The sequence below is a fragment of the Capra hircus genome, chromosome 6 (assembly GCF_001704415.2).
Source record: "Capra hircus breed San Clemente chromosome 6, ASM170441v1, whole genome shotgun sequence".
NCBI lineage: Eukaryota > Metazoa > Chordata > Mammalia > Artiodactyla > Bovidae > Capra > Capra hircus.
The window spans coordinates 45,248,491-45,272,112 of NC_030813.1; the positions used below are offsets into that span (position 1 = coordinate 45,248,491).

Here is a 23,622-nt window from a genome sequence, read left to right on the forward strand (position 1 = left end):
AAAATATCAGTATTTTGCAAATACCATACATTTAAGCCCTGGTGGCTCAGTGAGTAAAGAATCCGCCTGCCAATGTGGGAGACCCAGGTTTGATCCCTGGGTCAGGAAGATCCCCTAGAGAGGAAATGGCAACCCCACTCCTGTACTTTTGCCTGGAGAATCCCATGGACAAAGGAACCTGGCAGGTTACAGTCCATGGGGGTTACAGAGGCAGACACAACTGAGAAACTAACACACACACATTCATTTAAGCAACACATCTAACATCTAATTATCCAGAACTACACATTTTATTTATTTTTCTCCCCAACTTTATTGAGGTATTATTGACGTGCATGCAGTTTTAAGGTGTGCAATATGATGATTTGATACAAGTATGTGTTGTGAAATGACTATCATAGTATGGCTAGCTAACACCTCCATCCCATCACATAATTAACATCTTTTGGTATACATGGTCATAATATTTATTTTCAAAAAATTTTTTGATTGGAGGACCGTTGCTTTACAATGTTGTGTTGGTTTCTGCAATGCAACAATGCAAATCAATCAAAATTATATGTATATCCTCTCCCTCTTGAGCCTCGCTCCCCTCCCTCGCATGTCACCTCTCCCTCTAGGTCATTACAGAGCACCAGGCTGGACTTCCTGTGTTGTATAGCAACTTCCCTCTAGTTTTCTGTTTTACACATAATAGTGTATACATGTCAATGCTACTTTCTCAGTTCATCCCACCCTTTCCTTACCCAGCTGTGTCCATAAGTCCTTTCTCTACATCTGCATCTCCATTCCTTCACTGCAAATAGGTTAATCAGTACCATTTTTCTAGATTTCGTATGTACACGTTAATATATAATGTTTGTTTTTCTCTTTCTGACTTACCTCACTCTATATAAAACTACCATATAACCCAGCCATCCCACTACTGGGCATATACCCTGAGAAAAACCACAATTCTAAAAGACACATGTTCCCCAGGGTTCATTGCAACACTATTTAACAATAGCCAGGACATGGAAGCAACCTAGATGTCCATCAACAGGTGAACGGATAAAGAAGATGTGGTACAGATATCTATAATACAATGGAATATTACTTAGCATAAAAAGGAACGAATTTGAGTCGGTTGCAGTGAGGTGGATGAACCTAGAGCCTGTTATACAGAACTACACATTTTGAAGTCTTAATATTTTATGTCAAGCCTTCTTCCCCAAAGATGAAAAGAATGAAACTATTACTGTATAACTTTGTAATAGCAAGTTAAAAAGTAGTGATTATGAAGGTTTTACTGGTTCTTAAGACCCTGTTTTCCCTTAAATGGTAAATTGGTACTTTTTGGTAAGTTTATTTTTATAGACTCTTCAGGTAAAATGTCTTTAAAGCTCAATGATTATTATACATTTTTTCTTTTGGAAATATGCATATAAATTGTTATATCAACTATTTTCTCCCTTTTAGGATACAAAATGGACTGATGATAAAGAAACATTTATTAAAATAGCTGCAATTGATAACGGTCTAGCGTTTCCTTTTAAACATCCTGATGAGTGGAGAGCATGTGAGTATTTAGAAATTTTTATAGAATCTCTAGTGATCCCTTTTTCAGAATAGGATGGGAATGAAATTTATGGATATCAAAATAGTAGAGGAAAAGCTGGATATTATTACAGTCATTCGAGCTCAGTTCTGGGCACTTGGGATGCAAAGATGTGTAATACACTCTGTGAGCCTTGCCATGTTTCATTCCTTATTTTTGAGTGACTGTCTGATTTTGATTTCTTGGCTTGTGTTAGCCTTGTAAAATAAATTTAATAGCTTTCCAAATTTGAAATTTGTTAAGTCATTCTTTGCTAACTTGATCTATGGCCAATTTAAAGGACTATTTTTGAGAAGAATGTGGTTGAGCACCAAGTCTGTCTTCTAATGAAAACTTGTTAGTTAGTCAAATCATATTCTTGACCCATTTTTTAACCACTTAATCTGCTAATTTTGAGACAAAGTTCACCGTGATTGCAATTTTGTCAATTTCTTCTTGTATTTCTATGTACTTTTTGCTTTGTATTTCACACTCAAAGTCTTAGTGTTTTATCTTGCTGGGGTGACTTGGTCTTTTTGTTAGTGTAAAATACATCCCTCTTTATCCCTCACAGTGTTTTCCCCATTTCTTATTTTGTCTGTTGTAATATTGCTATGCCTCGTTTCTTTTTACTAGTATTTACTTGTATTATTCTATACTTTCATTTTCAACTTCCATCATTTTGTTTTAAGTATATGACATATAAATAGCTCCTAGTTGAAGATTTTTTGCCCAATCTGAGATCCTTTTAATAGCTACATTTAACTCTGTAGTTTGTCACAATAAACTCCTGATGTGTTTGAACTTTTCCTACCATTTTTTTTTCCTATTTACCATGAATTTCAATTTTTTTCTTTCCTATCTTTGGTTAAACTGACTTGAGATGTCTTTGTTCTTTTTTTTTTTTTTTTAACCTCTAATGGTTTGGAATCTAGATACAAATTGCCTTTTAAAGGTGTCAAGTTTAAGATGCCTACAATACACCTGGAAAATTTTACCAACACTAACACCAAAAAATAAGGATCTAGAACTTGAAAGAGTAATTGGTAATGAGGATGTAATTTTTAAACTGTTACTTTGGTAAGCGGAAGTCATGGCGGTGTTGCTATCACCTGGGAAAACCGTAGTGAACAAATGCCATCACAAAGGCAATGTGAGATACGTAGCTACTCAATAAATGTTTCATGAATGTTTGGTGGGGCTTCTCTGGGAGCTCAGCTGGTGAAGAATCCGCCTGCAATGTAGGAGACTCCAGTCCTATTCCTGGGTCAGGAAGATCACCTGGAGAAAGGGATAGGCTGCCCACTCCAGTATTCTTGGGCTTCCCTGGCAGCTTAGTCAGTAAAGAATCTGCCTGCAACGCAGGAGATCTGGATTCAGTCCCTAGGTTAGGAGGTTGGTATTGAGGATGTCAGTTTAGACTGTCACCTTGTTAAGTGGAAGCCATGGTGGTGTTGCACCTGGGAAAATCATGGTGAACAAATGCCGTCACTAGGGCAATGTGAGATATGTAGGTACTCAGTAGACGTTTCATGAATGTTTAGTAAGTGAAGGAGAGAAAAGATGAAGTGTAGAGTCTGGCAGTGGTGGTGTAGAAACTGGGAGAAAAAGCTAGCAAAAGAGAAATGGCTTAAAAGACAAGGTAAAGTTTGAGACAGTGGTAGCACCAAAAACCACATAGGGGAGCATTTCACAGAGGGAGACGATAGAGAACAGTGCTGCTTGCTGCAAAGTCGCGTGAAGTAGCATGAGGACTGCACACGGACTTTTGGAAAGAGCCTTATGAGTCGACTGGTGGCCGGAGGGGAGAGTGTGAACGATGATAGAAGAAGTTGAAGGGCAGGGATTGGAATTAGAGACAGGCAAAAAATCAGAGCTTTTCTTTTATATAATTGGTCAGGGGAAGGCTTTGTTTGGAATGGACTGTGTTTTCCGTAGTATTCAAGAGATAGATAAAGGAGAATTCAGAAGAAATGACTCTAAAGGCAAAGTTTTTTTCCTTGGGGCTTTCTGAGTGGTAAGAGTCAGAGATTCTCCTTGAATGAACTGTAGTTCTGTAGGGTATCATACTGTCATAAACCTTACATTTTCTTGCAAGAATCTGAATATGCACCCTATATCTAGATTATCTTTCTAGCCCTGGCACTGTGTATATTTAATGGTCTTCATGGGCGAGAACTAGAGTTAGCCCAAAATGATGAATCTTTTCTCTCTCAAAGCAGTTTCCCTAATGACCTGAAAGTGAAAGTCGCTCAGTGGTGTCTGACTCTTTCCCACCCCATGGACTATAGAGTCCATGGAATTCTCCAGGCCAGAATACTGGAGTGGGTGTAGCCTTTCCCTCTTCCAAGGGATCTTCCCAACCCAAGGATCAAACCCAGGTCTCCCTCATTGCAGGCAGATTCTTTACCAGCTGAGCCACAAGGGAAGCCCAAGAATACTGGAGTGGGTAGCCTATCCCTTCTCCAGCAGATCTTCCCAACCCAGGAATCGAATCGGGGTCTCCTGCATTGCAGGAGGACTCTTTACCAATTGAGCTATCAGGAAGCCCACCTATTGACCTACTAATGATTTAAAATTTTAGAACATTTTACCTATTGACCTGCTGCTGCTAAGTCGCTTCAGTCGTGTCCAACTCTGTGCAACCCCATAGATGGCAGCCCACCAGGCTCCCCTATCCCTGGGATTCTCCAGGCCAGAACACTCGAGTGGGTTGCCATTTCCTTCTCCAATGCATGAAAGTGAAAAGTGAAAGTGAAGTTGCTCAGTCATGTCTGACTCTTCACGACCCCATGGACTGCAGCCTACCAGTTTCCTCCATCCATGGGGTTTTCCAGGCAAGAGTACTGGAGTGGGGTGCCATCACCTTCTCTGACCTATTGACCTACTAATGTTTTAAAATTTTAAGCACAGACACAAACACACACACCAATGAGTCATCAATTCTTGACCATTTGTGGGTGAAACTGCAGGGAGATCGCAGCCATGATATCTGGGGCTGTGAACAAATTATAGGTACTGCTCAATTTCCAAACACAGCAGCCAGACATTCAGATATGATATAGGGCTGTTGGAGATATACTCATTATCAAAACTTAACTATTTTCCTGTTTAAAACTCAGAAACCTAACCAGCTCAGGTAAATACCTTGCTGTGCTTTACCATCTGAAAGTGAAAGTGTTAGTTGCTCAGTCCTGTGCAGTTTTTTGCGACTGCATGGGCTAGAGCCTGCCAGACTCCTCTGTCCATGGAATTCTCCAGGCAAGAATACTGGAGTAGGTTGCCATTCCCTTCTCCAGGGGATCTTTTCGACCCAGGGATCAAATCTGGGTCTCCCGCATTGCAGATAGATTCTTTACCTTCTGAGCCACCAAGGAAGCCATCTGAATTAACCATCTAAACTTAGAAATTTGAATAACTTAGATGGCAAAGAGTAAATGTTCCAATAATTTCTCCTGTCTTTTTGTTAACCCAGGAATTATACAGAAAAATACAGAATAAATGCGAGTCTAAATAAACTATTTCCCTTCACTGATAAGAATACTTTTTTTTAGATCCATTTCACTGGGCTTGGCTTCCTCAAGCAAAAGTTCCTTTTTCTGAAGAAATAAAAAACTTGGTTCTGCCGTATATTTCAGACATGAACTTTGTGCAAGATTTATGTGAAGATCTTTATGAACTTTTTAAGGTAAATAGATTTTTAGTTTTAACTATTTCAGAAAATGAAATAAATCTTAAAAGAGTTTTTCCTAATAGAGCTAATTTGCAGTTTACTGCTTCTGATATCACTGCTTGCAATAGAACCTGGCATAACAGAAAGGAGTTAGCATTTTTCTTTATAGGAGCATAAATTTGTGAAGTTAAACTTCGAGTATTCTTTGAAATGAGACTACATTATAATTTGGGAAGTTATTTTCTTCAAAAGTTGAACTTTTACAAAATTACTCTGTGAATTATAAGAAATGTTTGGTGATCTGTTATTATTTGATTCTCTTAAAAAGAGCCTAAAGGTGTTGGCTGGAAAGTAATTTTAAATCCTTTCTGGAACCATTTGGAGTATAAGAGTATTTATTGTCATTCTAAGATGTACACAAAAATGCATCAAGTAAAAACAATCTTTTTGTGTAACGTTTTCTGTTAGGAATGCTTTGTAATGATCTCATGTACTAAGTTGAGTTCATTTGTTTTCAGGTGTTTTTTTCAAAGAGCTTGATTTTTTATAATAATGTTTCCTTTTCTGTTTGTGATAGATTGACAGAAATTTTGACAAAGCCACTTTTGAAAAGCAGATGTCTGTGATGAGGGGTCAGGTAGGTTACTTTTTTAAGATCTTGTTCATTGAAAAGAGCTCACTGAAATAGTAGTCAACTTTTTTCCTCCATTGTGACGCAGAGACAACTCTCAGTACTGTCCTTTATTCTGAACCAAAATAGCTCAGATGATTAGAAATAAAGTTGATTTCATTACTCTTTTTTTTCCCCCGTATTGTTTCCATATTAGATTTTTTTTTTTACTTTGTTGTGTATTATTTGGTTAATCAGTTTCCTGCTACTGCTAATTATTGTCCTCACTTTAATATCTGTTTTCCTGAGTGTTAGTATCTTTCTCCTTCTCAAATCCACTTGCTTGAATGTTTCAATACCAAGTTCTGTTCCCTGTGGATGATTTTCCTCAGAGAACATGTTTGGCTAGAGCAGTCAGTAAATAGTCGTGTCACCAAGGACGAGCACTACTTGGGACATAAAAGTACTAGTTGTAACTCAGTCCTCTTGCTCCTTTTCACCTCCTTTAATTAGAAACACAGGGTATTAATTATATCTGCTAGTGTGGACCTGAAGGCTAGGCTAACCTACAGGTGACTCTGCCTCTTCTACTCTACTACTAATATTTAGATTCCAAAAGAAAGATTTGAAATAAAAATAAACTATAGTGCAAACGTGGTCATTCAGTGACTTACTAATTAATTTTTTCTTTCTAAAAGATGCATTTCATTTAAGATAGCTGCTGCAGACCTGTGACCAAGAAGACAAGTCTAGTTTTTGCACTATTTATTGTGTAACATTAACAAATGGATATAATTAAATAACTATGGTATTTATTCATTAATTGCTTATTGACAGAACCAGTGCCAGAAACTGTCCTAGTGATTGAGAGAAAGCAGTGAGTAAAAACAAGTTCCTCCTGTCCTGGAGCCCTTCCTCTGATGAGGCCCGGGGCTAGGGAAGAGGACAGATTATTAGCTTGCATACCCCTTGGTGTTCTGTTGTACTTACACAGGGCTTTGCTGGAGTCATAAGTTTTAAATAGTAAATGAAATGGTTGGAGAAGCAGGCTAGCGAGTCAGATTTTGGAGGGCCTTAGATTCCACATGGAAGGGATTGGAGTAGTTATTCACGTTTCTGCCATTTTTTTCAGATAATGTCTAAAAATATATTTCAAGTAAATTAGTATTTCTGAGGTCCAGTGTTCCAAATAGGCACAGGTAGAATAGGCAATGAATGCTCTTCTTGAGATTGATCGTGACCCTACTGCTATTTAATGTAAAATTCAAAAGTTTTAACTTAATAAACATTATTAGTCAAATTTTAAAAGAAATGTCTTCATACTAGGTCCTATTAATAATTCCAGTGAACATGCAATAAATTTGTTGAGTGAGTGGGTAAGGCAAGTATTTAGTAAAAATGAGACTATTTAGATCAGTATCTGTTTAGGACCAGTATCAATGGAGTATGTATGTGGAACCATTCACTTTATTCCGTCTCTGATTCAATTCTTCTGGATGTAGATGCATTCTAGAATATTCAGAGTTGTCAACTGGCAAAAATTATTTAATTCTAATCTTGTGCATTTGTTTGTGTATAGGGATGTGTATGTACAAGCATACATACCTCCGCATATTTGTATTGATAGCAGGTACTCCTCATCACCGTCTCTGTTGGGCATAAATGGATGAAATAAAAGCTGTAGTTATAAATAGATAGTTAAAATAATATCAGTGAACTGAGGCCTTTACCTTTTTTGAGCTGATGAAAACCTCTCTTCCTTCCACAGATCTTAAACCTCACTCAGGCACTGAGAGACAGGAAGACTCCTGTCCAGCTGGTGCAGATGCCTTGTGTGGTTGTGGAGCGCAGTCAGGGTGGAGGGCAGGGTCGGATCATCCAGCTCAGCAATTCATTCACCCAGACTGTCCACTGCAGGAAGCCATTTTTTTCCTCCTGGTAGCAGCTGTGAGAGAAACAACTGTTTGGCCTTGTGTGGTTAAAACATACTGTCACGTAAATCTGCTGGTAAGAGCTCCAGCTGCCAGAGCCTCAAATAATATAAGTTTCTAAAAGGCTATCTTTTGAATGTAATCAGAGTTTACAGTTTTTTGTCCAAATATTAAATTTCTATTTCAGGGAAGAGTGATATATCTCTTATATTTTTGTAGAGAAATTGTATTTTATGTTGTTGATGTTAGTTTAAGGTAATTTCATAGTTTACACATTCTAAAATGACTTGATAATTACTCTTGAGTTCCAAACAGAAAAATAAGGTGTTTGATGGCTTTGACTACAGTAACTTTTTATATACTTTTTAAACATTGACAAGAATGGTCATGTTAATTCTTCTTACATTATAAAAGGCTTTTGAGGATAAAAGTGCTCTTATGAGCTATAATAGAGTAGTTAATAAAAAACAGGTAAGAATAAAGCAATGTTGTCTTAATTTTAAAAGCTGCTATTTTAGAACTTGAATAAATACTCCTAACGTGACCATTATTAGGGACCAGAAAATTATATTTTGTTTAAGTAACTGATGACCATTTTCTTTTTCATACTTCAGAATATTTTTGTCAATTATTTTGTTTACAGTGAGGAAAAAAAAATCTAATGATGTCTCCCACCTTTAAAAAAATAAACGGAAACACTCAATTGAGACTTGAGGGAAATAATATGAAATGAAGATGGATCTCCAGTATTCTGAAATTCCAAAATAGCATTAAAAAATCCCTTCTGTTTCTTGCATGGGGTCAGTACTTAATCAATTAGTACTTTCAAGTACTGATCTGGTTCAATTTAGTACTTCAATTAGTATTAAACTTCACTGAAAAGTAAAACATAATTCAAACTGTATATTGGATGGCATTTTGAGGACCTAGGACATAACCTCTTAAAAATAATAGTAGTTTTGTAGAGTACTTGAATTAGTGATGTTATAATTACACTCAACTTTAGAATATCAGCCCCCATTAAAGGGGAACATGACAGAGATAACCATAAAGTCATTTTTATTTTATTTTAAACACCAATATGTCTGACATGCTGGGAATTTGTAGTACTTTTAACTCACTGAGTAATTTAAATTGAGATGAGCTCCATATTAAGATTTGATCCCAGAGAAGCAAGCAGAAGCTTCTTTCTCTTCTTAGGCTCCAAACAAGTAACATCACCACTCAGACTAAACTGGGCAGTTTGTGGTCTTGGCCTTGTGTTTTTCAAGCTTTCTGTCCTGTAATCTTTTAAACTAAGTTATTTTTATGTAAAAAGTATTTCCTGAAGTTTGAATTAGAACAGAAGTCCTCCCTTCGTCTACATCTTTCTCTTGGTCTTTGTGGATGTGACGAGTGAGAATACTGCTGTCCTGGTGATGTCCATTGGAAACCTGTGTTTTCTTACCTTCTCCAACCCTCCATGATCTTCATATTGAGATAATGAAAAACTGACTGGAAATTCAAAACTCAAGCTACCGTCTTCAGATAAACACCAGTAATTAAAATGTGCCTTTTGAAGATGTTTTCTTAATGAAATAAGTTTTTATGATCTGGATACTGCTCTCATAAGACAGTTTTTTTCAGTATTTTGATAATTGCTATATTAATTTTTATAACATAAACTTAGTAAGTTGCTACTGTTTTATATCCTAAAATTAAATAGTGTGAAAATATTTTTAAATGATCTGACCAGGTCAGAAAAATAAAGCTGAAATATTTAAGATATGATTATAAGTCAGAATACATTGGTTGTATTTTGTAAATTTTCATGAACTTCGGTTTTTTTAAAAATATCGTTAATTTTTTCAGTGAGTATATTTGTAGTGTTAAACCTGTAGACTAAAGGTAATAAAAAGGATTGGTTTCTAGATTTCTCCTGAAGTATGTATATTGAATATTTAGAATGTTTGTGAATATGTTTATGTTTATGAATGATGCCAAACCACCATTTTCTTACTTTATATGTTAGTACAGTTTAATATGTTATCATTCCAAAAGACATGTAACTGGAATCTTTATAATTAGAGGCCTTTTAATTTTTATTTAAATGTAAGCTGCCTTATTCTCCAAATTTGTCAGCAAACATGGAGACATGTTTTTTTGTAGGCTTGAAAACGACTTGATTTACAAATTTTTTTTTTAAGTTTTGTACTAATGGAATTAAAACCTTATTAAAACAGTGGTGACCAGTTCTTTGATTAGATTACATCTTAAATCGTTTTACAGATATACAAAGAGATGGGTACCGTTTCATAGTTCACTTTCTTTCCTGAAATTGCTTGGGCAGCTGTACAGAGTTGAGGAAGAGGTTCTCGGTGTGGTTTTGTTTCCAGTCCTTTCTTGTGGTTAGTTTGGAGTCATGTGACGGAGTCCGGCCAATGATGTTACGTGACCTCCATATCTGGCAATAAAACTCACTGCATCACAACCAGTGGTCGCTGTTGACCACTCTCCCGTCTTCTCATTTGGCTATAAACAAAGAATTTGCAAAGTGGAAGTACCCAGGGCATGTGAGTCATTGCTTGGAAACCTACCAGTAGAGCATGCCATCTGCACTGGACTGTGACATGTGCAGGAAATAAGGGCTTGAGTCACTAAGATTTTGCATTTATTTGTTAAAACTTACCATAGTCTGTCCTATCCTAGGTATTACAGTATAAATAGAAAAATATAAAACATTTAAAAATTAAAAACCAATTACAGAAGGTTAGATGGCAGCCACAGTGAGTATTTAATGTCAGATCCTCATAGAGCAACTGGGATAGCAAAAGAAAAGTCACAGTGACACCATCTTCACTAAGTTTAGGTGGAAGAATATCCCTCTGGACCCAAGAAACTAATAGGATCAAATGGGAACAACAGCATTGGAGGAGTGAGCAGAGAGAAAGGAAGGGAGTCTTGTGATGGTCCTAAGAGCCAAAGGTCCCAGAACCTGCCCACATGTCCTCAGCCCCAGAAGGAGGAGCCCCAGTCATCATGGCAGTATCAACTGTTGCATTCAAAATCACAATCAGAATTGGAAGAGGGCTGTCAGCATTCAAGTGGCAGCTGTAAAAGGAGCCTGCAGGGAGGTAATGAGGGTTCTCAGAAGTATCTGGTGAGAGCACAGAGGCCTACGCTGAGAGAAACTACTAGGAACAAAACAGACATCAACAAGGAAAGGACCCTGGGGATAAAGGAGAGAAAGGTCCTGATACATTTGGAGCAGGGGACCAGATAAGACAATTCAGACGATGATAAGAAGGTACATAAAAAGCCATGTCATCTGGGAATATACCTAGTGCCACTGTACAGTTAAATATGGTTAAAATAGTATGTTTTATATTATGTGGCTTTTACCACAAAAAAACAACAAAAAAAAAACACATCATCTGGAAATTCCCTGGTCCAGTGGCTAGGACTCAGTGCTTTCATTCCCAGGACCTGGGCTCAATCCCTAGGTGGAACTAAAATCCCACAAGCTGTGAAGCACTGTCAAAAAGATAAAAATAATAATTTAAAAATAAGTTATTTTTTTTTAATGTTATCTAATGATTTGTAGTAACTGCAGAAGAGAGAAACCTAGAACCACAAAACCAGGAAATTCCAGGCCCACCTCACCACGTACACTGAAATCTTCTGAAAATAAAGGAGCAAAGTATGACAAAGTTCATCTCATTTTAAACATGACCACATGGTGAGGCATACTTTAAGAAGACAGGATAACACACCTACAGAAAATGATGGTATCCTAGAAACATTTACAAAGCAGAGGAAAACAGTAATATTTGTTAAAATGCTGAAGGACTTAAAGAAATGATAGAAGCCAAGAAAGAACAATACAACATCAAAATCAGAAAAGCTCAGGAATTCGATGGGAAAAAAAAAAAGAGGTTGATTACATTAAAAAAAAGAAAAATTGGATGAGTAAGCAATAGGAAATAAATTGACTGCTGACAGAGATCAGAAGAATATTAGAGTTGAAACTGTGTGTAAGAAATACACTAGAAGGAACCCAAGAGCAAACAGACAACATATCCATAGAAACTCTGCAGCAAACATCATACTTACTGCTGGAAAATCTGAAGTTTCCTGTATTTGTTATCTGTTGCTGCTGTAATAAATAATCTTCAGACAACACAAACTTCCATATTTGACAGCTGTGCAGATGAGAAGGCTGATAAAAGCATCAAAGGGCTGTTTCTTTCTGGGGGCTCTAGGAAGGAATCTGTTTGCTTGTCCTTTCTTGTATCTATGAACCTCAGACATTCCTCAGCTTGTAGCCCTCTTCCTCCGTCTCCAAAGCCAGCAACAGTGGGTTGAATGCTTTTCTCATCACATCATTCTGACCCTTCTGCTTCCTTCTTACACTTGTAATAACAAGTTATTACACTGGGCCTACACAGGTAATCTAATCTCCCTATTTTAAGGCTTGTTTACATGTAATCTCAATTCCATCTTCAACTTTAATTCCCCTTGGCCATGTAATATATTCACAAATTCTGGATGCTAGAATGTGGGCATCTTCGGGGGTCAGAATTCTGACTTAAGTACTTTCTCTCTGAGATCAATAATGTGACAAGGATGTCTGCTTTCACAATTTGTGTTCAGTATCGTACTGGAGAGCTTAGCCAGCTCAGTAAAGGCAGGGAAGAATTAAAAGGAATGAGGATTGCAAAGAAAATTGTCATTTTTACAGTTGTCATAATTATGCACGTAGAAATTTTAAAAGAATCTACCAATAACTATATTAGAATTGATAAGTGAATTTTGCAACATTTATATCCCAGCAACATCAGTTAGAAAATCTTCAAAGATACCAGTAGCAGCAAAACATACTAGGTTCCTAGGGATAAGTTCAACCAAAGACATATAAGCAAGCCCTCTACACCAGCTATTTTAAAGAAAAATTAGATTTAAATAAATGGAGAGCAATGCCATGATTATGTAGAAATAAGATGTTGCCGCTCCCAAGTTTGTCTATATGCAGTCAAAATGCCATCAGGATTTTTTTTTTTTAATTTGACAAGCTAATTCTAAAAGGTGTATGGAAATGTTTTGGCCAAACTATGAGATAAGAATAAAATGTGGAGGACTTATAGGCTACTTGGTCTCAGAACTTGCAAAGCTACAGCAATCAAGACAGTGATAATTGGGATGAAGATAGACATGAAGGGCTTCCCAGGTGGTGCTAGAGGTAAAGAACCCGCCTGCCAATGCAGGAAACTTAAAGAGAGGCTCCAACCCTGGGTCAGGAAGATCCCTTGGAAGGGGGCATGGCAACCCACTCCAGTATTCTTGCCTGGAGAATCCCATGGACAGAGGAGCCTGGTGGGCTACAGTCCATGGAGTCGCAAAGAGCTAGACATGACTGAATCAACTTAGCTGGCACATGGACCAATGAAACTGAATAGGGAATCCAGAAAAAAATGTGTAAATATTAGTTACACATAGTAAACTAATTTTCAACAAAGATGCCAAGGCATTTCAATGAATAGGGTAGTCTTTTCAAAAAATGGTGTGGCGATAACTAGACACACACACACACACACTCACAGAACTTTCACCTTAACCCCATACAGAGACCTAAGTGTGAGAGCTAAAATTCACAGAAGAAAACAAGAGACAATCTTAACTTTGTTTTCATAAACATTTCTTAGAGCATAAATGGCACAAACCATTAGAGAAAAAATTGATAAATTGGTCTTGATTAAAGTTAAAACGCTTACTCCTTGGAAGAAAGGGTATGACCAACCTAGATAGCATATTCAAAAGCAGAGACATTACTTTGCTGACTAAGGTCGTCTAGTCAAGGCTATGGTTTTTCCAGTGGTCATGTATGGATGTGAGAGTTGGGACTGTGAAGAAGGCTGAGCGCCGAAGAATTGATGCTTTTGAACTGCGGGGTTGGAGAAGACTCTTGAGAGTCCCTTGGACTGCAAGGAGATCCAACCAGTCCATTCTAAAGGAGATCAACCCTGGGTGTTCTTTGAAAGGAATGATGCTAAAGCTGAAACTCCAGTACTTTGGCCACCTCATGCGAAGAGTTGACTCATTGGAAAAGACTCTGATGCTGAGAGGGATTGGGGGCAGGAGGAAAAGGGGATGACAGAGGATGAGATGGCTAGATGGCATCACCGACTCGATGGACGTGAATTTGAGTGAACTCAGGGAGATGGTGATGGACAGGGAGGCCTGGCATGCTGCAATTCATGGGGTTGCAAAGAGTCAGACACAACTGAACTGAACTGAACTGAAAGCTAAAGCATCTTGCTCTTCAAAAGATACTTCAGAAATTAAAATTTCTCGTCACAAACAGGGAGAAAATATTTGACAAATATATCTGATAAAGAATTGCAAAGTATATAAAGAGATTGTACAACTCAAGAATAAGAAGGTAACTTAAAGAGATGAACAAAAGATTTTACATAGACACTTCACAAAATAAGATGAATGGCCAGTAAGTACATGGAAAGAAGCTTGACATTATCACCAGGGAAATACAAATAAAACCCACAATGAATAAAGTTAAACTTACACCTATCATAACACCCAATCATTCTTTTACTAACCTAGGAGAAATGAAAGCAAACGGCTAGGTAGAACCTAAATTCACCAACAGGTGAATGGATAAGCAAAAAATACATTTATAAAATAACGTATAATATATATGAAACGAATCGCCAGTCCAGGTTTGATGCATGATACTGGATGCTTGGGACTGGTGCACTGAGACAACACAGAGGGATGGTACGGGGAGGGAGGAGGGAGGGGGGTTCAGGATGGGGAACACGTGTATACCTGTGGTGGATTCATGTTGATGTATGGCAAAACCAATACAATATTGTAAAGTAATTAACCTTCAGTTAAATAAATTTATATTTTTTAAAAAAAAGAAAAAGATACACTGGTAAACCCAGCACCATGGATGAACTTCAAAACCATTATGCTAACTGAAAGAATTACTGCACTGTTGCATTCATTCCACATGCTAGCAAAGTAATGCTAAAAATTCTCCAAACTAGGCTTCAACAGTACGTGAAACAAGAACTTCCAGATGTTTAAGCTGGATTTAGAAAAGCCAGAGGAAACAGAGATCAATTTTTCAACATCTGCTGGATCTTAGAGAATTCCAGAAAAAATCTACTTCTGTGCTTTGTTGACTATGCTAAATCCTTTGACTGTGTGGATCACAACAAACTGTAGGAGATTCTTAAAAGAGATGGAAATACCAGACCGCCTTACCTGGCTTCTGAGAAATGTGTATGCAGGTCAAGAAGTAATTGTTAGAACCGAATATGGAACAATGGACTCGTTCCATATTGGGAAAGTACGCCAAGGCTGTATATCGTCACCCTCCTTATTTAATTTATACGCAGAGTACATCATACAAAATGCTGGGCTGGATGAAGCACAAGCTGGAATCAAGATTACCAGGTAAAATATCAATAACCTTAGATACACAGATGACACCACTCTCATGACAGAAAGCGAAAATGAACTAAAGAACCTCTTGATGAATTTGATAGAGGTGAGGAAAAAAGCTGGCTTAAAACTTAACATTGATAAAAATGAAGATCATCGCATCTGGTCCCATCACTTCATGGCAAATAGATGGGGAAACAAGGGAAACAGCAAGAGACTTTATTTTCTTGGGCTCCAAAAATCACTGCAGATGGTGACTGTAGCCATGAAATTAAAAGACGCTTGCTCCTTGGAAAAAAAGCTATCAGTTCAGTTCAGTCGCTCAGTCGTGTCCGACTCTTTGCGACCCCATGAATTGCAGCACGCCAGGCCTCCCTGTTCATCACCAGCTCCTGGAGTTCACTCAGACTCATGTCCATTGAGTCAGTGATGCCATCCAGCCATCTCATCCTCTGTCGTCCCCTTCTCCTCCTGCCCCCAATCCCTCCCAGCATCAGAGTCTTTTCCAATGAGTCACCTCTTCACATGAGGTGGCCAAAGTACTGGAGTTTCAGCTTTAGCATCATTCCTTCCAAAGAAATCCCAGGGCTGATCTCCTTCACAATGGACTAGTTGGATCTCCTTGCAGTCCAAGGGACTCTCAAGAGTCTTCTCCAACCCCACAGTTCAAAAGCATCAATTCTTCGGCGCTCAGCTTTCTTCACAGTCCAACTCTCACATCCATACATGACCACTGGAAAAACCATAGCCTTGACTAGATGGACCTTTATTGGCAAAGTAATGTCTCTGCTTTTGAATATGCTATCTAGGTTGGTCATAACTTTTCTTCCAAGGAGTAAGCAATGACCAACCTATATTTTGTATTAAAAAGCAGAGATATTACTTTACCAGCAAAGATCCATCTAGTCAAAGCTGTGGTGTTTCCAGTGGTCATGTATGGATGTGAGTTGGACCATAAAGGAGACTGAGTGCCAAAGAATTGATGCTTTTGAACTGTGGTGTTGGAGAAGACTCTTGAGAGTCCCTTGGATTGCAAGGAGATCCAACCAGTTCATCCTAAAGGAAATCAGTCCTGAATATTCATTGGAAGGACCAATGCTGAAACTAAAACTCCAATCCTTTGGCCACCTGATGCAAAGAGCCAACTCATTAGAAAAGACTCTGATGCTGGGAAAGATTGAAGGTAGGAGGAGAAGGGGACGACAGGATGAGATGGTTGGATGGCATCACCAACTCGATGGACATGAGTTTGAGCAAGCTCTGGGAGATGGTTATAAACAGGGAAGCCTGGTGTGCTGCAGTCCATGAAGTCTCAAATAATTGGATATGACTGAGCGACTGAACAACAAACCAAAATAATCTGCAGGCACAAAGAGAACATACCATCTGGTTCCATTTATATAAAATTTTCTAAAATGAAAACTAGTTCATTGCTAAAGAAAACAGTCCAGTGATTACTTGGGGACTGAGATGGATCCTGTGGGTGGGGTATGGGGTGGGAGGGTGGATGGTTTCCACGGAGGCCTGAGGAAATTTCAAGGGATGATGGAAATACTTTGTGTCTTGAGTGTGGGTGGTCCTGATTTCATAGGTGAGTACATTCATCAAAGATCATCAAGTTGCACAGCTCATTGTAAGTAAAGTATTCTTCATGAAACAATAAACAGTGCATTACTACTGTAAACCTATCAGATTTGGGAGAAGTAAAAGCCTGTAGCTTGGTACAATCATTTTTGAGATCAACCTCTTGTAAAATTGAAGATACAAGTTTGCTGGTAGTATATGTGTTCAAGGAAACATATACAAGATTGGTCAATGCTGTAGTGTTTAAATACTGAAAAATTGAGAACAACCTGAATATTAGTAGGAAAATGGATAAGTAAACTGTGGTATACCCATGCAATAGAAGACCACAGCACACTAAAAATAGTTAAATGATAGCCACATGTATCAAAATGTGCACATAAGCCTCAAAACAATGTTGAAGGAAAAAAATGTTGCAAAAGTATTTACACATTTATGTAAATATAAAGCAGATCAATGGTACTTTCTTATGCTTGCTTTTTGATATATGCATACACCTAAGTATAATATATTAAAAAGTCAACAGGAAACATACAAATTGGCCTCCAATTTCAAAAGAGTTGTTACCTCAGGGCTAGGAGGATATGGAAGCAGATCTAAAGGGTACCAATTTTAAGTATGAACATTTTATTTCTTTAAAAACAATCTGTTGTTTGCTTTATTTGCAAAGGAGATGCCTCTGGCTGGAATGTTTGTACAGAGTTATAACACAAGGGCCTAATTGTTTTGTAACATTATCTCAACTTTTTTCTTGTCAAATTGCAAAGGAAGATCAATAAACAGATTTCTTTCATATGAATGTAAAAAAATTAAAAATTAAAAAAATCTGAAACAGGTATGACGAGATGTCCACATCTGTTAAAATCTGAGCAGCAGATTTTAGGTGAGCTTTTAAATATTCTCTGTTTTCCATATGTTTCAATTATTTCATTTTTTAAAATAAAGTTTTTATTTGGGAACACATTTATGTGAGTGCTTTGTATGCCAGCTTTCTTAATTTTCTAGGGCTGACATGAAAAAAAATACCACAGAGTGGCTTAAGCAGTGGAAATAAATGTTCTCACAGTTCGGAAGGGCTGGGAGCCCGAGATCAAGGTGCCAGCCAGCTTGTTCCCTGGTGAGGGCTTTCTCCTGCCTTATATATCACTGCCTTGCCACTGTATCCTCACACAGCCTTTCTTCTTGCACTTATGTCCCTCATGTCTCTTATTTTAAGAACACCAGTTCTATTGAATTAGGGTCTAACTCATTTAATTTTTTGTTCTGTTTTTTAATTACTTTTTATTGGAGTATAGTTGCTTTACAATGTTGTGTTAGTTTCTACTGTACAGCAAAGTGAACCAACTGCACATGTACATACATCCTGTCTTTTGGGGATTTCCTTCATGTTTAGGCCATCGGAGAGCACTGAGTAGAGTTCCTTGTGCTATACTGTAGGTTCTCATTGTCTATTTGATACATCATATCAATAGCATTTATGTGTCAATCCCAATCTCCCAATTCATTCTACATGCCCCCAATTTATTTAATCTTAATTACCTCTTGAAAAGTTGTACCTCCAAATCTGGTCACATGGAGGCTAGAGTGCCAGCATATGAATTTGATGCAGGGCCACAATTCAGCTGATAGCACTACCCAAACCAAAAATTATTAGGCACCTCCATATGCATTAGTCTCTTGGAAGGCGGCCGTGATCAGCCTCTCCCTTGGCCGCTGCTGCAGTTCCAGCCACCTGCTTAGTCATAATCCTCAATGGAAGACAAATAATAGGAACACCCATCTGTAAATATTTTCTGAAGTGAAGATTGAGAAACTTTGCTCTTCATAACGTGTGGGACTTTTTTGACCTTTGGATTTGTAATAAGTATTTTGACAACTGAAGTAAATATCTTGCTTACTGCTGGCCTCCTGGTTCTGTTCTACATAGTTGTGAACCAGACCAGCTCATTTCTCAAACATGGCAGATACACGAATTTGCTTTACTCTTTCTCATTTGCTAAGATCCGAATTCGTTCATGGACAACAGTTTGTATGATATGTCACACATGGATTTCAACAAACATGGGTATTCTCGTGTGCCAGATTCTCCAAGAGGCAGTAGGAAGACAGAAATCTGTAGCAGTTTCAGCCCTTGGAATCACTCTTTAGGTACTTCTAGGACTCCCCAGGTAGCACAGCTGGTGAAGAATCCGCATGCCAATACAGGAGACTCAAGAGATATGATCAGGAAGATTCACCGGAGAAAGAAATGGCAACCCACTCCAGTATTCTTACCAGGAAAATCCCAAGGACAGAGGAGCCTGGCCGGCCACAGTCAATGGGATAGCAAAGAGTCAGATGTGACGGAGAACAGTGAGCTTGTCAGATACTGCTCAAAGGCAGAAAAAAACAGAAAATGGTGTTAGGTCTAAAAGTGTTTTCTAGGGAATAATGTCTTCATCTTTGATTGTGTGTGCACATTTCTATCTTTGCTTCTTAAGTTGTGCATTCTATGCCTACAAGGTGGGGGGAAATGAAATGCTTTGTAAACAAAATGCTTCACTGGATTTGATTCGAGCGCTCAACATTTTTCTTATTTATAATAGGAGCATCTACTCAACATCTATATTTGTACTGTGGAGAGTGTGGATTTCATTCAATGGATATATTTAATCCATTTTTTGGACATAAGGGTATAGTCTCCAAAGATGGCTATCATCACTCACCTCTTTGCAAGCATGTGCTTTTCCATCCATCAGGAAGTGGAATCTATCCCTACCCCATTTCTATCTGACCTGGCCTTGCAACTTGCTTTGATCATCAGAATGTAACAAAAGTATAGCAATGCCAGCTTTGGGCTTAACTTTAAAAAGCCTGGCAGCCTCCACTTACCCTTGGAAGTCAGCTGCCATGTAAAGAAGTTCAACTACCCAGAGTCCACCATGCTATGAAGAAGCCTAAGCTAATCATGTGGAAAGATCATGTTGAAGGAGAAGCAGATAAAGGTCATTCTACTTACCACAAGGTTGTTGCTACTAAGAAAATTAACAACAACAAAAAATCCTACTTATTATATACACCATATTCAAATATCTTCAATTATTCACCAAGTATATATTTTATAGCTGGGTTTCTTTGAATTGAGATCCAATCAAATTTCATACATTTGTTTTTTGTATCTTTTCATCGAGAACAGTCCCTTCACTTTCCCCATGACGTTACCTTTTGGGATATCCCCCATTCTAGATTTGTCTCATTATTTCCTCTTAGTGTTCTACTTGATCCTCTATCCCCTGTATTTCCTCTAAACTGGAAGTGAGATCTGAAAGCTTAAAGGTTCAGGTTAAACATTTTTGGCAATATTTTCCAAGTGATCCTGCATACTTCATAATGCATTTATATCAGGAATTAGATAAGAGATTTAATTTTTTAAATTAATTTTAATTGGAAGCTACTTACAATATTGTAGTGGTTTTTGCCACACATTGACATGAATCAGCCATGGGTGTACATATGTCCCCCATCCTGAACCCCACCCCTCCCTCCCTCCCCATCCCGAACCCCACCCCCTCCCTCCCTCCCCATCCCATGCCTCTGGGTTGTCCCAGTGCACCAGCTTTGAGTGCCCTGTTTCATTCATCAAACTTGGACTGGTGGTCTATTTCACATATGGTCATATACATGTTTCAATGCTGTTATCTCAAATCATCCCACCTTAGCCTTTTCCAAGAGTCCAAAAGTCTGTTCTTTATATCTGTGTCTCTTTTGCTGTCTCTCATATAGGGTCGTTGTTACCATTTCTCTAAATTCCATATATATGTGTTAATATACTGTATTGGTGTTTTTCTTCTTGACTTACTTCACTCTGTATAATAGGCTCCAATTTCATCCACCTCATTAGAACTGATTCAAATGTGTTCTTTTTAATAGCTGAGTAATATTCCTTTGTGTATATATATGTACTACAACTTTCTTATCCATTCATCTGCCAATGGACATCTAGGTTGCTTCCATGTCCTAGCTATTGTAAACAGTGCTAAAATGAACATTGGGGTACACATGTCTCTTTCAATTCTGGTTCCCTCACTGTGTATGCCCAGCAGTGGGATTGCTGGGTTGTACGGCAGTTCTATTTTCAGTTTTTAAAGGAATCTCCACACTGTTCTCCATAGTAGCTGTACTAGTTGGCATTCACACCAACAGTGTAAAAGGGTTCCCTTTCCTCCACACCCTCTCCAGCATTTATTGTTTGTAGACTTTTTGATAGCAGCCATTCTGACCACCATGAGATGGTACCTCATTGTGGTTTTGATTTGCATTTCTCTGATAATGAGTGATGTTGAGCATCTTTTCATGTGTTTGTTAGCCATCTATATGTCTTCTTTGGAGAAATGTCTGTTTAGTTCTTTGGCCCATTTTTTGATTGGGTTGTTTATTTTTATGGTATTGAGCTGCATGAATGGCAGCCCACGCCAGTACTCTTACCTGGAAAATCCCATGGACAGAGGAGCCTGGTAGGCTGCAGTCCATGGGGTCGCTAGGAGTCAGATAAGACTGAGCAACTTCACTTTCACTTTCATGCATTGGAGAAGGAAATGGCAACCCACTCCAATATTCTTGCCTGGAGAACCCCAGGGACGGGGGAGCCTGGTGGGCTGCCATCTATGGAGTCGCACAGAGTGGGACACAACTGAAGCAACTTAGCAGCAGCAGAAGCAGCAGAGCTGGAATGAGCTGCTTGTATATTTTTGAGATTAATTCTTTGTCAGTTGCTTTGATTGCTATTATTTTCTCCCACTCTGAAGACTGTCTTTTCACCTTGTTTATAGTTTCCTTTGTTGTGCAAATGATTTTAAGTTTAATTAGGTCCCATTTGTTTATTTTTGCTTTTATTTCCATTACTCTGGGAGGTGGGTCATAGAGGATCTTGCTGTGATTTACATCAGAGAGTGTTTTGCCTAGGTTTTCCTCTAGGATTTTTATAGTTTCTGGTCTTACATTTAGATCTTTAATCCATTTTGAGTTTATTTTTGTGTATGGTGTTAGAAAGTGTTCTAGTTTCATTCTTTTACAGGTGGTTGACCAGTTTTCCCAGCACCACTTGTTAAAGAGATTGTCATTTCTTCATTATATATTCTTGCCTCCTTTGTCAAAGATAAGGTGTCCATAGGTGCATGGGTTTATCTCTGGGCTTTCTATTTTGTTCCATTGATTTCTATTTCTGTCTTTGTGCCAGTACCATACTGTCTTGATGACTGTGGCTTTGTAGTAGAGCCTGAAGTCAGGCAGGTTGATTCCTCCAGTTCCATTTTTCTTTCTCAAGATTGCTTTGGCTGTTCGAGGTTTTTTGTATTTCCACACAAATTGTGAAATTATTTGTTCTAGTTCTGTGAAAAATACTGTTGGTAACTTGATAGGGACTGCATTGAATATAGATTGCTTTTGGTAGTATACTCATTTTCACTATATTGATTCTTCCAATCCATGAACATGATATAATATTCCTCCAACTATTTTTATCAACAAATTCATCATGGTAGGGGAGAAAATCCCAAAAAGAGCCAGAGAGCCATGCCAGCAAGAACTCTTTTCACAAATCAAAATATATTCTTGTCTATGGAGCATGGCTAGATTTCCTTCCACTCCCATTTATTTGAAAACTTAATTCTTGTCCCATCTTTTTTTTTAATCAATGAGTTTTACTTATTTAGCTCTCTTTTTTGATGATGATGATAATTATAATGATGCTGAGTTGGTTTCCATCAAACAAATGTTCTAATCTGTCATAATATCAAAAGAATATTTTCATGAATGGTAGTAATTAAGCATAAAATCTCAGGAACAAAATATATAACTTGGAACAAAGTTGTGTTTAACTTTTGCTGCATTTATCCATTGCTGGGAGCTATTTTGCTTTTCTCGGTGCTTCTTATATGAAGATCCCTAAATGTTAAGTGTGCCCATGGATTGAACTGTGAAAATATATAACACAAATACATGTATCTAAGCAAAAGTGAAAGTGAATGTGAAGTTGCTCAGTCATGTCCGACTCTTTGTGACCCTGTGAACTGTAGCCCACCAGTCTCCTCTGTCCATGGGATTCTCCAGGCAAGAATACTAGAGTGGGTTGCCATTTCCTTCTCCAGGGGATCTTCCCAACTCAGGGATCGAACCCGGGTCTCCTACATTGCAGGCAGATGCTTTATCCTCTGAGCCACCAGTGCATTATTAATCAGCATCATTTTGTATTCAGTAAGTTTTAACCTGCTTCAGCTGAAGCTGAAGCTCCAATATTTTGGTCACCTGATGCAAAGAGCCGACTTATTAGAAAAGACCCTGATGCTGGGTAAGACTGAAGGCAGGAGGAGAATAGGATGACAGAGGATGAGATAGTTGGATGGCATCACCGACTTCATGGACATGAGTTTGAGCAAGCTCTGGAAGATGATGAAGCACAGGGAAGTCTGGCCTGTGGCAGTCCATGCGGTCACAAAGAGTCAGACACAACTGAGCGACTGAACAAAACTGCTTCAGAATATATATAAAAAGTTTTTTGATGAAAAATAAATCCTTAGGCTTGAAGTTTTTATTCTAATACTAATTTTATTCTAACTTTTATTTTATTACAACAGATGTAACTTTTGTCATTTTGAAATACTCTAAACTTATGTTCTAATATTGCTTATCTTCAATAATTAAAAGGCAGGCCACAGTTCCCTTTGGCCTGAGAGTCTGAGAGTGAGACAGACCTGTATTTAAGCCCTTCATTAGCTCGGTGCCCCTGGGCAGATTGGGCAATCTCTCAGAACAACTTTCTCTCCAC

At 38.1% G+C, this 23,622-nt stretch overlaps 1 protein-coding gene across 1 annotated transcript in view; it reads left to right on the plus strand.

Annotated features, from left to right (window-relative positions):
- PI4K2B (phosphatidylinositol 4-kinase type 2 beta) overlaps window positions 1-10,021 on the plus strand; it is a 35,228-nt gene extending 25,207 nt beyond the window's left edge. Inside the window, exons 7-10 of the mRNA XM_018049344.1 lie at window positions 1,459-1,558; window positions 5,131-5,264; window positions 5,827-5,886; window positions 7,628-10,021. Coding sequence (XP_017904833.1) covers window positions 1,459-1,558; window positions 5,131-5,264; window positions 5,827-5,886; window positions 7,628-7,801 — 468 coding nt within the window. The 3' untranslated portion in view covers window positions 7,802-10,021. The remainder of the gene's footprint in view (window positions 1-1,458; window positions 1,559-5,130; window positions 5,265-5,826; window positions 5,887-7,627) is intronic.